Source organism: Lutjanus erythropterus, chromosome 1 (assembly GCF_056507025.1).
Source record: "Lutjanus erythropterus isolate fLutEry1 chromosome 1, fLutEry1.hap2, whole genome shotgun sequence".
Taxonomy (NCBI): Eukaryota; Metazoa; Chordata; class Actinopteri; order Lutjaniformes; family Lutjanidae; genus Lutjanus; species Lutjanus erythropterus.
The window spans coordinates 10,352,405-10,368,804 of NC_139317.1; the positions used below are offsets into that span (position 1 = coordinate 10,352,405).

The following is a 16,400-nucleotide window of genomic DNA, read 5'->3' on the forward strand; positions in this document are numbered from 1 at the left end:
TAAGGGTGTCATTCAACCATTGTGAGTCGCCGACGATTATGGCTTGTGACAGCTGATAGGCTGAGATGTGGCCCACATTTGCATAATTTCCCATGATGCTTTCCTTTGACTTTTAAGTTTGCTGTTTTATGTTCCAAGATGCAAATGTTACTTTTTCATTTGTCATGTGTTTGTCATGTTTTTGTGATGTGTTTGTTCAGAACAGGAAGGTTTATGTTGGATATTATTGTCATTTTTGTGCTGCTTCATCATTACACCATGACTGTGGTGTCTAGTACATTTCTTCAATCCAGCTCCTTAACACTGCATGTGTTACCCTTGTGTAATACACTTATGCAAAGTTAATGTGAAAAGTGCTGCTCAACTTTCAGTTCACCCTGGGGTTCTGGTACTTATTTCAGGATGTGGATCCTGACGTCCAATACCAGATAAATTATTTACAGCAAATCTGGGTCATGATATTGGATCAGATCAGCCCTATCTCCAATAACAATATTCCAAATACAGTTTACACTTAAACAGATATGTTTTTTTTAAGGTGGACCTTTTTTAGTGGCTAAAATACCTTTCGTTGGTGAATCTGTCCAGTGCCTCATACACCCTCACATCAAATAATCCAGACTATCCCTTTAATGAGATTCACATCAACCTCACATCACAGAGCTGTGCCCGAAAAACACAAACAGCTGTAGAAAATGAGCTGATCTCTAATATGTTCTCATAGATTCACCACTGCACCTTTGAGAGAGTAAATTACTTTGACACAGTGGAGCAAGCAGGGATAAACAGAATCACGGAAACTTCAGTTATTTGCAACTGAGACTCAGATGATGAGCGGATAATAAACTGATGAATAAACAGGAAAACTTTGCAGTACTAAGTGTGTCTGGATTAGCGTTGCTGTGACCGAGACACTCAGAAAAGAAAGAAAGGCGAAGATTCTCAGTGATATTTATGGATTAAACAGAGATTAATTTCTTCAAAGCTCTGCTCAGGGCAGACCCCGTGCACAAGGCCAGCTGCCTCAGTAATTCATCCCATTCATCATCAACTCAAACCAAAAAAGAAAAAAAAAAAGACTCGGGGCCACGTAAAAAGTGGCAAAGCCCTCGTCAATGGTGTCAAACACAAACGCACAATGAGCTGCAGGTCATCATTATTTCTGACTTCATGTCCTCCAATCAGAGGGGGGGTGACACAGCTGGGGGGCCACCGGTTGGACTCCTCTATGCTAATCCATTAGCCACCTGCTTCAACAGAAAGGGGGAGTTCACGCTTGATTACATTTTGCCATCTTCCTCGATAACACGGGAGAGTCAACAGTAAAGTAGTCTCTCCTACTACAGTGGAAACCTCTTTGTAATGATCATGTCTGTCCGGGTTAAATTAATCACTGCGGATGATTATTAAAACTAAATTGTTCCCTTTTCTGTACTTCTCATGCAGATTACCATCTGATTGACATTTCTATTTATTGCATGAATCTATTGTTAAATAACTGATTCTGATTGGCCAATTACAGCATTTTAAAGTCTGTTATTTCTGTAAAGCAGACCGTTGCTATGAATAAAGTTCTGATCATAGACAAAATTAATATTTTGTGTCAAATCATTGATTTTTCTGGCTAAGTAATAAGCGGGACAATGTACTGCAAGCAGGTCATTCAGGGTGATTGAAGTTCGGCATCGCCCTTTCAGGGTTTATTTCACAATAATGACCCGCTCACTGTACATTATCCCTTACAAAAAGTAATGGAGTGGACTATTTACTGCATTTTATTGACTGTTTCAAAATACAGTACCGCTGTAATTTGCTTTTCAAATGACTGTACAAGTTATATTACTGTACTGTGTCTCATAGCTCGCTGTAGTTTTACTACTGAGTTTCTTTGGCTCATTTTTGGCAGTTTGCATCGCATTAAGACTGCTTTAGCTTCGCTCCCCTCACTGTTTTATTGTTCCTCCATCTCCCACCTTGTTGTTTTATTTAAATGATGTTTTTCAGTGAAATTGTGCGTCGCTCATCATCTTGAATTCCTTGTCGTTTCTTGTTTTGCAGAGAGGTTTTTTTTTATTTGCCCTGTGGGTTAAACTATGATTATTATGACTGTGCAAATGATCTCAAATCTAAGTCGTATTACAATTTTCTCTTAATGATCAGAGGTAATGAAACAAAATCACCTCAAGAACTGGGATGTTAACATTGTTTTCCACATTTCTTTCTATTTTCGGGGATTTTGTGTGTTTTTTTTCCCCCTCGCTCCTAGCCACTGTCCTTGGCGTGTGCTTTTGTTGTACTCTGCACTCAGCGGCTCCACTCTGGGAATTAGCGTTCAAACCTCTCCTTTGGCTTTAAAGGGAATTGTACAACAAGAAAGGCAGTGCTGCAGCCATCCAGGCACTCTCACTCTACCAGCATGTGTGTTTCACGTTTAGGTAAAGCTCCCTGCTAAAAGACAGCCTTTATGTCTAAGGGTGCTGCATCAAAGTGCAGGCTTTGTGAGAAGCGTTTTTTTTTAAGTCCTCACAACATTTCTGTAAGACTGGATGTGGAATGGACTGTGTGCAAACCGAGCCTCATTTGGCCCAGATATAACTCTGTTCCCTCAGAGTCACCTCTGGTTTAACAAGATCCCAGCGGTTTCATTTCACTGTTCACTACACCCTCACACACTCCTCACACCTTCACAGATGTGCACAGCCTCCAGAACCCATCGAGGTGTTTAGAAATAAGGGAAACTGTGTAGAGAGCGGGAGACCCACCCTGTTACCAAGCAAAGCTGCTGTGTTACAAGCCTTTGTGGAAAGAATATTTTTTGGAGAGATTGTTTCTTTTATCACTTTTTCTAAGAAGCCCAAACAACATGTAAGTTACAGTTACAGAGAGACAAAGCAACTTAAATTAAGATATTTCTACAAAATAAAATCTTCTCATTAAGATTTTTAGTAGCAGCTGTAGTTTTTTTTTCTTATCTTGGTCTTATACTTAACAGTGTCTCTGCAGGTTAAAATAAGTTAAATTTAAGACTTTTTAAGACATTTAAACCATTATGATGATATTATTTCACATCCACATCCACGCTGGCATAAAAGTAGAATTAATCTCCAACTAACCGATTAGTATTAATTAATCTTTGATAAGACTTCTTCTCTTTTCCATGTTTGAATGTGGAGCATGAAACCAGCTGCTCTGGTAACTTCTGACCAGGCTGCATACTTTGCATCAGCAAGTCTTGGTTCAGTGCTGGTTTTGTTTTGTGGTTGTAAGCAGTGTGATTAATACAGTTTTTTTTTTCCAAAAATGCGAGACTGAAGTTAATGCAATTTTATCAAAGGAACATTAACATCATAATATAATCAATTTTAAAGATCTGTCAAACATATTTTGGATAAAGCTTAAAATTCTGATTATTGGACTCACTTAACTTGTTAAAGATGTGCAGAAACCTTCCTTAAAGAATCTTTTAAAGTTACTTAAACTGTTGCACAAAAGATCTTCATATCCGAAGTCAGGAAAAAAAAACTTTAAGTACCTCTGACTGTGTCTAAAGTGCAACAGGTCGAGTTAAAGGGGATAAATGAATACTGTATAGAATAAATTCTGTTAAAAATGATTTCTTTTGAGGCACATCAAGTTTATATCTAGTGCTTAAATATTTCATATATATAAAGAAATTTCACAATATATAAAGAAATCAACAATAAATAACTTTTTAGAGGATGCTGTCGTCTGTATTATGAATGCCTTCTGCTTAGAGAACTTAACTTTTAATTATTCTTACCAGTTTTGTTGGATTTCTTCTTGAAATCACTAATCTCTATTTTTTTAGGCAAAACAGACAAGTTGTCTTCTCTTGGATGGTATCAGATATCACAAGCTAACAAGCTGTAGAATTTCACAGGTGTAAAGTCTCTTTCAGTGCCGTTACCTTAAGGTTTTTTCCTTAACTATGGAAAACTTTTAAGGGATTCTGTGCAACACACTCGGCTATGGAGAAATAAAGCCAAGTGTCACATTAAGGGAGAAAACTTAGGGTGTATTGTATTAGTCTGCTTGACATTATACGGTACTTTAACAAAGATTAAATAAAAAGATTATTTTGTTAGGGCTCAACAACTCAAGCTCTGATAACTGTGATTCCTACGAGGCCGTTAAAAGCTAAGAAATAATCAGAAGGAGCATTGTGTGAAGACTGTTGTTGATGCTCAACTGTCTGTGAACAGATGCTTGGATTTCCAACTGTAGTCTTTGGCTGCCTGAGCAAAACTGATCAGACACGGTTAATTTCTGAGTCATTCCTGACATTAATGATTTAATCACTGACGCATTTTATCAATTTTGTGTTTTTGCCATCCTTTCATGCAGGAAATCAGTTTTCTCTCGTTAGCTAACACACCCACACCTGATTTGCACACTTGTGTGTCGTGTCCTTCCCTTCTTTATAAACAGTATCCACTGAGGTGGAAAGAATATTTTTGCAGAGATTGTTTCTTTTGTCACTTTTTCTAAAAAGCCCTAACCACTGAAATAAAGATATTTCTGCAAAATAAAATCAGTTGCAGAAAAAAAAGCTCAACTCTCCTCATTTAGAGCTCCTTAAAATGTTATTTAGGTATGTTTCAGTAGTAGTATTAGTGTTTTTTTGGTTTGGCTCTTTGGCTGTCTGAGCAAAACTGGTCAGACACGGTTAATTTCTGAGTCATTCCTGACATTAATGATTTAATCACTGGTGCATTTTATCGATTTTCTGTTCTTGCCATCCTTTCATGCAGGAAATCATTTTTCTCTCGTTAGCTAACACACCCACACCTGATTTGCACACTCGTGTGTCGTGTCCTGGTGAGTGTGGCGTACCGTGATCTAAGATGATGAGCTGGGCGCTGGACTGGATGTTGCCCGCGTCGTTTTCTGCGAGGCACTGATAGAAACCCTCGTCTGACTTGACCAGACCCAGAACCTGCAGGTTGTGCTCCTTCTACAAAACAAGAGGGAAGGGGAAAAAAAACAAGGAAAAATAAAGACAAGAAGTTAGTAATGTTACAGTAGAAGTTTTAAAGCTACTACAAGAAGTTTTTAACTGGTTATGAAACAGTTTTATTTGAATACTGATGCCTCTATATGACCATCAGTGAGAAGACTGGCTGTTTCTTTATGGTTATTCCCCTTGAAATCAGATTAAACTAGCGCATGTTTACATTTTCCCAGTCAAAGTTACAGTAAATAGTACACTGGCCCATTAAAAAGAAGTAGGGGGAAACTTTTCTCAAGATACTTTTATTTTTGATGTTGTATTTAGTGGTTATGGCAGAGAAAACACTGCTGCTTTTGTTCGCTGGAGCCTCCAAAATCAATACACAAGATGAAAATTCCTTGTAGTAGCTTTAACCACTCTGGTGTAATATATGCTTATACACTAAATATGTAATTGTTGCATAATGCAACATATTTATTATTTCTCATTTACCAAACATAACATGTTGCTTAATGCAACATACTTATCATTTCTCAATCTTTACTTTATTGTATTCTTCTTATGATATTATTCAAATCTATCAAGTATTCTTAATTTGTATATAATTGTTTTATTTAGGTCTACTCTTGGATTGACTTGAGTTTCCTCATTAGAGATACTGACACACAGACCTACGATTTAATTGACTGATTATCTAAGTAGCAAGTGTTACTCTCACTTTATTTATTTTTTATCTCTCTTTTTAACTTTTTAAATCATAGTGTTTATTGTCTCATATCTTATGGATGTTGTTTATGGTCTTGTCTGTTATATCTAGTGTATGTTTTTGCATTTAAAAAGCCAATAAAAGCGCAGTAGATGAGTGATATGCTGTATATTACTTTGGTACACATGTATGAAATAAAGTGCATCTGAAACAAAGCATTGGAAATATCTCTGAAATTTCCATGGGTTCACATTTTTCCACTTTTTTTTTTTAAACTATGATTATTTTGAAGCAAATTGTATTTTTATTAATTAGTTTCCCCATCTTATTTGCATAGATTAAGCTGTATACCCTCTGAATGTTATCATTAGCGGGGAAATTTCTATCATCATGTGCCTCTACAGTGAATCGTCAAAGTTTAATTAAGAAAAACTCAAAATTCAGATAGAAACTTTGTTCAAAATGCAATAAAAACATGATAAAACAATACAGAATTCTTTCCTTTCTTTCCTGTGTATACTGTACATTTCGTATACAAAGCACTTCTGATTCTGATCTCAAACTCTTTATTATAAAGACACTGTGATGATGCAAAGTCATGCAAGTCTTGCTGAGAGTACAATGTGTTCAGTGCAGAAAAGCTAGAGAGGCTCCACTTTGGTGCCAAATGAACTTACAATTATTTTGAAGTAGTCGCTGGGGATGACGGCATCTCCATTCTTGACCCATTTGACGGTGGGCGCTGGCGACCCGGAGACCTCACACTCGAAGACGATGTCCATGGATTCGTGGGCGTAGATGTTGGCCGGCCGTTTCACAAACTGGGGAGGAGCTGCGGAAAACAGATAAGAAAGACGAGTCAAGGAAGGTTCAAAAAGGAAAACAGAACATCTTTTGTTAAAGGCAAACTATGCAGGATTTTCACAAAAAAACAATGCATAGACTCGCACAAAAATAAATTCTCAATCATCGCCCACGACCTGACAGAAGTGTGCGGCGGCACATGCACCTGCAGACACCCTGCCCTCCGCCTGTACCTTCTTATTTCTCATTATTTTGCAGTGCTAGGGACACTTTACCAACCCAGAATACCTGTATTTGATTTTTGGGGAATGAGATTCAACTTTCTGATGTATTTAAAAACAGTAACAGATACATATTGTTTATTCTACCTTTAAAAGAGCAATATTTAGCAAGTCTGCAATCAAAAAATGAGCACTGCAGTCCAAACAGTGAGTCTGGAGCCATAGACAGTATATTAAATAGGCTGAAATCCCATTTAATACACAGTCTATGGTTGAAACGGGTTGTTTTTCCCCCCTCCACTGCAGGTTGCAGGAACACTGCAGGAGTGAAGGTTGCACAGAACATGGTAAACTGACAATAATACGTGACAGCACAACGCAGTGCATCACAAGCATCCTGCAACAAGTACTTCTTCCATAAAGTTCATAATGTTCAGCAGTCACTGTCGTGCTAATAATGACGTTAAAGGGGCCATATGTAACAATCACATGTCCAAAAATGAGGCTCAAGCAAGAATGCTGCAGGAGCGTCAGACGAGTGCAACATTGTAAATCGACAATAACAAGCGAGGACAAAACCTAAATTTTTATATTCATCTATAACTGTCAATTGTCTGTAAAATCATGTCTCGGGGACTCAAGTGACTTGACTGAAATGACTTGACTTGAGTCAGACTTAAGTCACATATTTGAGGACTTGAGACTTGACAGAGGAGACACTGATTTGGCATTTTCACCTCAGAGCTCTGTAGAGTTATGGAGCTCTATTATAAGATCAGAGTCCCAACAGTTTTCATTGAAAGTAAAAAAAAAAAAAAAAAAAACTTTTCATGACCACTGTGTTTTAATTGATTTAAATAAGGAAACTGAGGGGATCATCAGAATTTCACATGACTTGTGATTTGCTTGACCTGAACAATGACTCGACTTGCTTGACTTGTAGCAGGGACTGGACTTGACTTGCTTAATTCTCACCACAGTAACTTGGGACTTGCTTGTGACTTAAAGGTTAAAATTTGAGACTTGCACTTTGGTGACTGGAAAATACACACTCTGACCTTTGAGCTCACTTACTGCCCACCAGTCTACATTAACATATTGTTCCATTTCAACCGATATAAACATCCACGCCTTCTACAGGATTATTAATAATTTCTTATGACTCATAACCAGAGACTGACTCATTCAGCGAATATTCTACGAAACTTGAACTCTAATTAACATGAAACAGGCAAACAAAAACAGTTATTCAAGCCTGGAATAGAAATTTGTGACACCGCAGCTGCAATGTTGATGTCAGAGCAGCGAGTATTTCAACTTAGCATGTTGCTTTGATCTCTGATGACATATCATGGTCATTTTACGAGTTATTACATTAAATATCTTACAGATTTCTCCTTTAACTGCAGCACTCTGGTCTCTGCCAGGAAATGAACAAGACCGAATGATGCCATGCCTCTGATTTAACAGCCAAATTGCCAGTTAAGGGAGGGTGGAAAGAACAACAAACAGTATCATATAACAGCTTATCCTATTATCTTCTGCACCATTCACACAACTGTGACCTTTGCATCCGATGGCAACACTTGGAATATTCGATAAAAAAAGGGTTCAGTACCCTCTGTTTTTATTTATTCAGGACTGAGTCAGAAATAGCAGCCACTTCGGTAGCAGCGCAGCGTGTAAGCATGCTGCACAAGCTAAGCTGAGCACTCGCAGATCTCCCCTAGTGCTGGTAATGAGGGCCAGAAAGGAGTTATTTGATCTGCTGGGGCGATACAGCGCCTCATCAATCTGTCCTGGAACAAGGTCACTGGGAGCGGCGGGCCCAGGCCTCGTCCTCTCTCTATAATTGGACTCTATGTGCATGTGAGGAGAGACGGAGTAAGACAGACCATGCATGTGTGTGTGTGTTTCTGTGCCTTTGCTGCCTCTGTGCATTCTCTGATAAACGGCGACCCCGCTGACCACAGTTTAAATGACTGTATTGTTAGAGCGTTGCAGTGTGTCAGGCCTCACATCAGCCTTCTGGGCTCTGTGATAGCTTGTTATTAGCATCTATTTTGTGGCTGTTCACAGGGGCTGATGGGATATTAGCAGCAGTGGGTGGATTAGGTCCCTTTTCTGGCTTTATTCAGCAGAAGAGCAGGTTGCGAGGTCAAGTCCCGCTCATCTGCTTGATGTAGCTGTGCCTAATTTACTCAAACATAAAATCGCTAGTTAACAGATTAGGCCTCATTCTGCAGGGATGCGCTGCTGCAACAAAATTAAGACTCCCAAATTATAGTTATTTGTAATTAAAACTGCTAAAGGAACTATCTGCTCCATCAATAACAGACTCTGTGCAGAAGCAGCGCAGCTCCAGCGCACACTGGGCACTATGTCACGTCTGTATTTTCCTGACCTTAACATGCACTTTGCCCATCTGTTTGGTATTTTCATGCCCTACACAGATCACACGGGGCAAAGGTGGGAGGAGAGAAGCAACGTGACAGAAGTTGGACACAAAGAGATAACAAAATGTCATTCAAACAAAATGATTTGATGATTAAAAAACCCCAGGGGCAGCACCTGTGTTATGATTGTCGTGTGTTTTCTAATTAAAGTGAAGTGTGAAGTATGTGAAGTACCAAAACAAAAAACTGAATGCGACTTTATAAACAGCTAAAATAAACTAACCCATTTTGACATTCTGTGCCCCACATTTTTGAAAGTGCATTTCTTTGTGAATGCTATTGTGCAGTCAAAATACAGCCCTGAGGCCTTATTACAGACGATCCCCATCTTAAGTCTTATGTTAAGACCGGAAGAGTCAAAGACAGGATTTTACCCACTTTGGTACTACAGAATCTTCCAGAATCCCATTTTATCTTACTTCATCCGGTCTTATCTCAGATCAGGAAATCGTGACAAAGTGCTCAATCCAACATCGTTTATCAACTTTTATATTTGTTACCTAGCAACCGGCACTACTTTTCTCACAGAGCTAAACAACTTTGTCATAGAGCTGCAGGTCTGTCAGTACTTTCAAGACCAACTTAATAAGACTTTTGAAAGACGCTCAGCTCTTTACTCACTGACCTCGGGTTTAATTTGACAAGCACACACTTGGGATTGTTGTGTGTAGCTTTATATTGTGTGTCTTGTGTGATGCGCTATTTTGTGCTGCTTTATATTGTATTGTGTGTCTTGTATAACATTATATTATGTTTTTGTGCTGTTTCTTTGCTCTGACCTGCTGAGGGATTACAGACGCAAATTAGCTTTAAGATATAATCTGGTACGGTGCATCAAATGGTGACATTTATGTTTTTAACAGTACATGCTCGCTTTAAAAGAAATAAACTAAAAACAAACATTATTTTTATCATCGAAACACACTGTAAGAAACAGTAAAACACACACAAAAATTGAGCAAAAACAACAACAAGCACTTCTTACTTAACTTCAAGACTGATGAGTTAGAGGTTTTGACAACATCTGTTGAGAAATCCAAAGATGTTTATTTTTTGGAAATTTACAACAACGCTAATTTGGAGATAAAAGAAAGATAGCAGGCTAAGACAGCTAACACTACTGTTAGCAAATACTTCTGTTAGGTACTGTTAGCAAACATTTCCATTAGCTACTGTTAGTGAACACTCCAGTCAGTAACAAACGGTACTGTTAGCGAACAGTAACTGTTAGCTAACATTACAGTTTGATACTGTTAACTAACAATACTGTTAGCTACTGTTAGTGAACACTACTGTTAGGCACTGTTAGCAAACATTTCCATTAGCTACTGTTAGTGAACACTTACATTAGCTACTATTAATCAACACTACAGTGAGCTACTGTTACCTTACAGTACCGTTAGTTACTGTTAGTGAAAACTGCTGTCACTGTTTGCAAAAGCTACCATTAGCTACTGTTAGAGAACACTACAGTTTGATACTGTTAGCTACTGTTAGTGAACACTACAGTTAGGTACTGTTAATAAACATTTACATTAGATACTGTTAGTGAACTCGCCAGTTAGAAACAAATGGTACTGTTAGCGAACCGTAACTCTTGGTAAACACTACAGTTAGCCACTGTTAGCTTGTAGTCCCATCAGCTACTGTTAGCCAACACTACATTTTGATACTGTTAGCTAACAATATCATTACTTACTGTTAGTGAACGCTTCCTTTACTACTATTAGAAAATACTACAGTTAGCTACAATTAGTGAACACTACAGTTAGTTACTGTTAGCTGTCAGTAATGTTTGTTATTGATATTTAACATTACAGTTAGCTACTGTTAGCTAACAGTACTGTTACTGTTAGTGAAAACTGCTGTTAGTTGCTGTTCGCAAAAACTACCATTAGCTACTGTGAGCGAACACTACAGTTTGATACTGTTAGCTAACGGTACAGTTATTTACTGTTAGTGAACGCTTCTTTTAGCTACTGTTAGAAAACACTTCTGTTAGGTATTTAGTAAGTTAGCTACTACTACAGGGGGAGAAGTGAAAGTCAGAACAGCTTAACAGTAAACCTAAAGTTAGCTAAGTTTATTTAAGATTTCAGGTAGTTTCTTATCTTAAGTTAGAATAAGAACAATCATTTAAGAACTGTTCTGTGAGGGCTTTTTTCAGATTTGATGCTATGCAGTAAAAAAAAAATGCAGTTTTTCAACAAAAAGCCGACTGAACAGTATCTGAGTTTTTTTCTGTAACTTCCAAATACCAGTTTTCCAGCCATACCGTGTAGCAGAACAAGTCAAACAGGAAACAGGCGAATAGTGCCACAGAGTATTGAAACCTTCCCTCGCCTCGCTTAATGAGTGTCTAGACTTTTCTGTGAGCTACTGTGGCGAATATTGACGACCAAGACAAGGATGGAAATGAGGACGGTGATGCTTGTAGACTGGATCGCTGTGTGATTGTCAAGGCGGCGTCACCCTGCTCTGCAATGTGCGTGTTTATGTCTGTGTGTACGTGTATCTGTACGTGTATCTGTGTGTGTGAGAGTGTGTGTGTGTATCGGTGTTCCCTGCAGGAGGATGTGTGAGCTGTGAATAATGTGTTTCACAGTGTGCTGTCCCCTGGATATTTGCCTTTAGTAGCTGTGCAGCATAGGCAGGTGGAATCTTGGTTTACTTTGGTGTGTCAGGGACACAGTGTTAAGACACCAGTGAGTCAGTGTGTGTGTGTGTGTGTGTGTGTGTGTGTGTGTGTGTGTGTGTGTGTGTGGATGGTTGTTGAGCCATGTGTGAGTATGAATAATTTTAAATGTGTCTGGATACATGTGTTGTTGCATTATTACTGGTGCTATATGCTGCTACATAATTGTGTGTGCTTCCTTCCCTGCTGGCAATATGTGTACGGCTGCATTTTGTTTGCATAATACAAGTATGAGTGTGTGTGTGTGTGTGTGTTTGTGTGTGTGTGTGTGTGTAAGTGGCTTCTTATGTATGCAAACATATGTTTCTGTGCGTCCATGCTGTCTCAATCTGTACACGTTCATTGAATTCATATGGCTTTGTGCATCTCTTCTGTCTGTCAATATATAATGTATTTTATATGTGCATCGGCGTCTGTGTGCGTTTGTGTGTGTGTGTGTGTGCAGGGCCCCCTGGTGAGGTTTGCTGGTGACAGGATTTGATGGTGACTGGTACCCTGCGGCTCTCGTTATCTCTCACTCTTTCGCTGCATTTCGCCACTCAGTCTCCCATTTTTTTTTCTCCTCCCCAACTCTTAATCTTCCTATAACTCCCCTGTCTATCTCTCCATCTTCAGCCTGCCCCCCCCCTCCCTCATTCTGTGCAGACATGCACCATTTTCTCTAAATGGAGTTCAGACATTTGGAACCTATTGGACTGAGCAATGAGAAGAAACGCCTAAATATACCAATAAGGCTCGGGCGATGGGGGTGGAGGAAGCTTTCAGAACTCAACGGAGCGTGACGCGTGGAGGGTTGTGTGTATGTGTGAGTGTGTGTGTGTGTACATGTGTGTGGAGGGGTGACTCTCGTTGCAACAAGTCTGATGACCTTCCTTAATTGGCTGTTTGGAGCATGAAACATGCATATGCAAAGGTGGACTTAGACACATTTGCAAAAGGATGCAGATGAGTGCTACTAGACACCAGCTGTTAGTCAGCGCTGAAGTTGAATATCAAAGTTCTTTCTCAAAAATAAGTGGTTAACGACCAGGACTTTATAGATACACACAGAGGTGTAATACTTGAGTCTCATGGCTAAAACCACAAATTTGATGACTTAAGACTCGACTTGACAAAACAAGGATTTGCTACGCTATTCATTCTCAGCACGCTGACACTTAATTACCCAGATCCACTTACAGCCCATTTACAACTGGTATTAAAATGCAATCTGTATCCAAATACAATATACAGGTAAGGAAAAACAAATGCTAATGCAAGGTGTAAACACTACGTGATTGGAATGTGATCAGATCTGTCAGACCACATCTGGAGGTGGTCTGCTTGTGTTGTTTCTGGATCTTATGTAGATCTAAATGCAATCCATACATCAATCTGGATGCAGATCACATTTTAATGCCAGGTGTAAATGGGGTGCATGATTGAACCAATCTAAGAGCAATCAATCAAGCAATCAAGTTGCAGGAGAGAACCATGAAGAACTACCATTATGTTAGTGGGGACCAACTGGGAAAAAAATACAAGGTGGTAAGAAAAAAAAAAAAGAAGAAAATTAACTGCAGGATGCAAAACTTGTGGATTGAAAATTACAAACAGAGATGCAACAACTTCAAAGTTTTTTCAATATTTGAGCTCACACAAAAACAGTAAGTTGATACTCTCTTGTTAAAATGGCACTACCTACGGTGAAAAGTGCATCATAACTTGTTTAGGGCTCAAAAATCGACATTTAGATTTTGATTTGGGACGTGAGTGCAAACACTTAAGACTTACAGGTGAATTGTGAAACAATGACTTGATTGATTGATTGATTGATTGATTGATCCACCACTTTTACCTTCTTCTTTACGTGTCCATGTTTTTTCCAGCGACTCGACTCAAGACAAACGGGTCATCAGTTAAAGACACACCTTCATGTTGTAAAAGAGATGCAAATCCCTGACATGCTTGGCTGACGTGCAAAGTCTACCCGAGTCAAGCCAAGTCAGCGCATGCGTATGGAAAAGGTCTATTAGCCTATCACACTCTGCAGTGCTTTTAGAGCTCACAGTCTCTCAGCGACTCAACTGCTGCTGCAGCCTGCACCCAAATTTGGATTTTCTGGACCTAATGGCTGCTGAAAATGGCGATGAGTGATCACTCCAAATCAAGGACTAAATATGTCCCTTCGTAAAAATATGGATGACGTCACAGGCGCCAAGTCCATATTTTCATATAGTTTACGGTTCACAGAGGCACAGATGCTCGACTCTACCAGCTGGACGGACTCCAAACAGGCCGACTTGTTTTGGGAACATAAATACCACTCTCTAATGAAAGAGAAATCCAGCAGGGACAGCAAAACAACAAAAGAAATGCAGACACACAAACGAGAGAGGAAAAAACACACCAAGACAAATATAAAAGAGGGAACTCTGATGCCAGCTCTGTGAGGCTGGTATCATCTCTAGCCTGTAGCTTAGTAAAAGAGGCTTTAATGCAGACTTACACCGACTCCAGTGAACTACTAAAAGAGGGCCACAAAAAGGTCATGTGTGTGTCTTACTGTGAGCTTGTTAAAACAAAACCTCAAGGGATTCCTAGCGGGATTCTGGGCAGATTACGTTACTTAAAGCATCACTTTTAGCCGGGAATAAACTGAATAAAGACACAGCGAGGGGGGAAAAAGTCAAGTCTCCATCTATTGGTGCCGAAAAATGGTGAAATATCAAAGTCGAAAAGATGAGAAAAGCAGCTGCTGCGGTTGGTGTATTTTCTGGCTTGCTGGGATGAGTCGAAAACTGAAATAAATGACTTTTTTAGACATCCATTAAGAGCTAATGTAAGAATGTTGAAGCTGAAGGATCCAAATATGAAAGACATTTTTCCGCTTTGTTAGCTTGGCTGGAGTCCAGTTTGCTTCATAATGTTAAACAATAGCTGTTGGGCAGTCAGGGTTTACTCTGAGGGCAAGTGGAGCTTGAACTGCGCTAATTACCCATCCTGCTCGTCCAGTGATAACAGCTTTACTCTTAATTCTGCTGGTCAAAACAAACAGCTTCAGCTGTAAGGCAAGAGAGACGCCTGCTTCACCAGTCATTGAGGAGAGTCAGAGGCCTCACCGAAGAGGGGGAGAGTTCAATCTTTGGATGTTTTTGTGGACTCACTTTGACAGATCTAAAATTGCTAGAACTGAGTAAAAGCAGAGTCCTGAGATCGTCCATGAAATGCTGAACAAAGCTCGGTTGATGGTTTCATTACGGCATACAGAGGAGTTCAAGGTGTTCCTTCTGAGCAGCGCCTTTATTACAGAGCAAGGCCAGTTTCTCAGAGTAGAGGCTTTAAAACAGATGCTTACTCCTCCACATCCAACTGGAAATGTATAGAAAACATGGCAAATAAAAACGGCATTAATTTGACCATTCATTTGCATGGCATAATGCATATTTTACTTTAAAATGTGCTGTTAATCTCAGCTATTATAAGAAAGTCCCTGGTGCATCAGTCACTGGGTGTTAAAGCTGGATATCGTTTCAAAAATTATGATTATGACCCTTAAAGTGATACTGATTTCAATACAGCACTTTCACATTCGATATGCATCATGTGAATGAGGCAGTCCTGCATTAATTTCATTAGACAGAGCAGGCCCTCAGCCTTACTTTGGACTGTTTCGGTGGCATCTCGGCACGCTGAACCGCCAACTCCATCAAACGGACCTTGCTCGACTTCACCAAATCACAGACTGCATGGGTTGTACTGTAGCTGCCGTGATAACGGGCCAACCGCACATTAAACTGAACGAAATCTACAGTCATTTGCTATTAAAATTAGTCCTTGTTATCTAGATTGAATGCAGGTATAGTTTGACTGGAGGTCCGAATAATTATTCTCACTATAGATTAGTCTGCTGATTGTTTTCACGATTAACCAATTAATCATTTAGTCTATAAAATGTAAAAAAAATGTGAAAGGTGCTAATCTCCCAGTGCAGTCTTCAAACAGCTTCTTTCGTCCGACCAACAGTTCAAAACCCAAAGATGCTCACATGAGTGACAAAGAAACGTAGCAAAACCTCACATTTAAGCAGCTGGAACCAGCCAGATTTTTGCTTGAAAAATGATTAATCATTTATCAAAACAGTTGGCAACTAATTTTCTTTTGATGGATTCAGTTCTCTTCAGGACATGAAATGAAATTGTAATGCGGCGATGACTGACTGTGTTTCGAAGTGTCCACACTGCAAGGATCAGTTGGACGGGATGATTAACGCCGGCCAGAAGCCGCTGCTGCCCACTCAAACACCTGATAAGGTGGGCCGAGCTGGACTGGCTTCCCAGCAGCAGACGAGGAAACGTGGGGACAGACGAACACAACGGCTCGGGCAAAACAAAGCACTTTGACTCAGTGTAACAAACCGGAGACGCGCAGTACTTCATGTTCCTGATGCAAATGTGTCTCTATCTCAAATAAACAGCAGACTCTTGATTCCCCGCAGATGAATTCAGGCAGAGCGGAATCAGATGGAGACGCCTCCACACACCTCTGTCCTCCCACTGGCGGAGAT

At 39.5% G+C, this 16,400-nt stretch overlaps 1 protein-coding gene across 2 annotated transcripts in view; it reads right to left on the reverse strand.

The window, feature by feature from the left end:
• Window positions 1-16,400, reverse strand: part of neo1a (neogenin 1a) — a 261,271-nt gene that overhangs the window by 72,706 nt on the left and 172,165 nt on the right. For both annotated transcript variants that reach the window (XM_084739418.1, XM_084739478.1), the window contains exons 6-7: window positions 6,356-6,510; window positions 4,855-4,975 (exon numbers count right to left, since the gene is read on the reverse strand). In XM_084739418.1, the coding sequence (XP_084595544.1) occupies window positions 4,855-4,975; window positions 6,356-6,510 (276 nt within the window). The remainder of the gene's footprint in view (window positions 1-4,854; window positions 4,976-6,355; window positions 6,511-16,400) is intronic.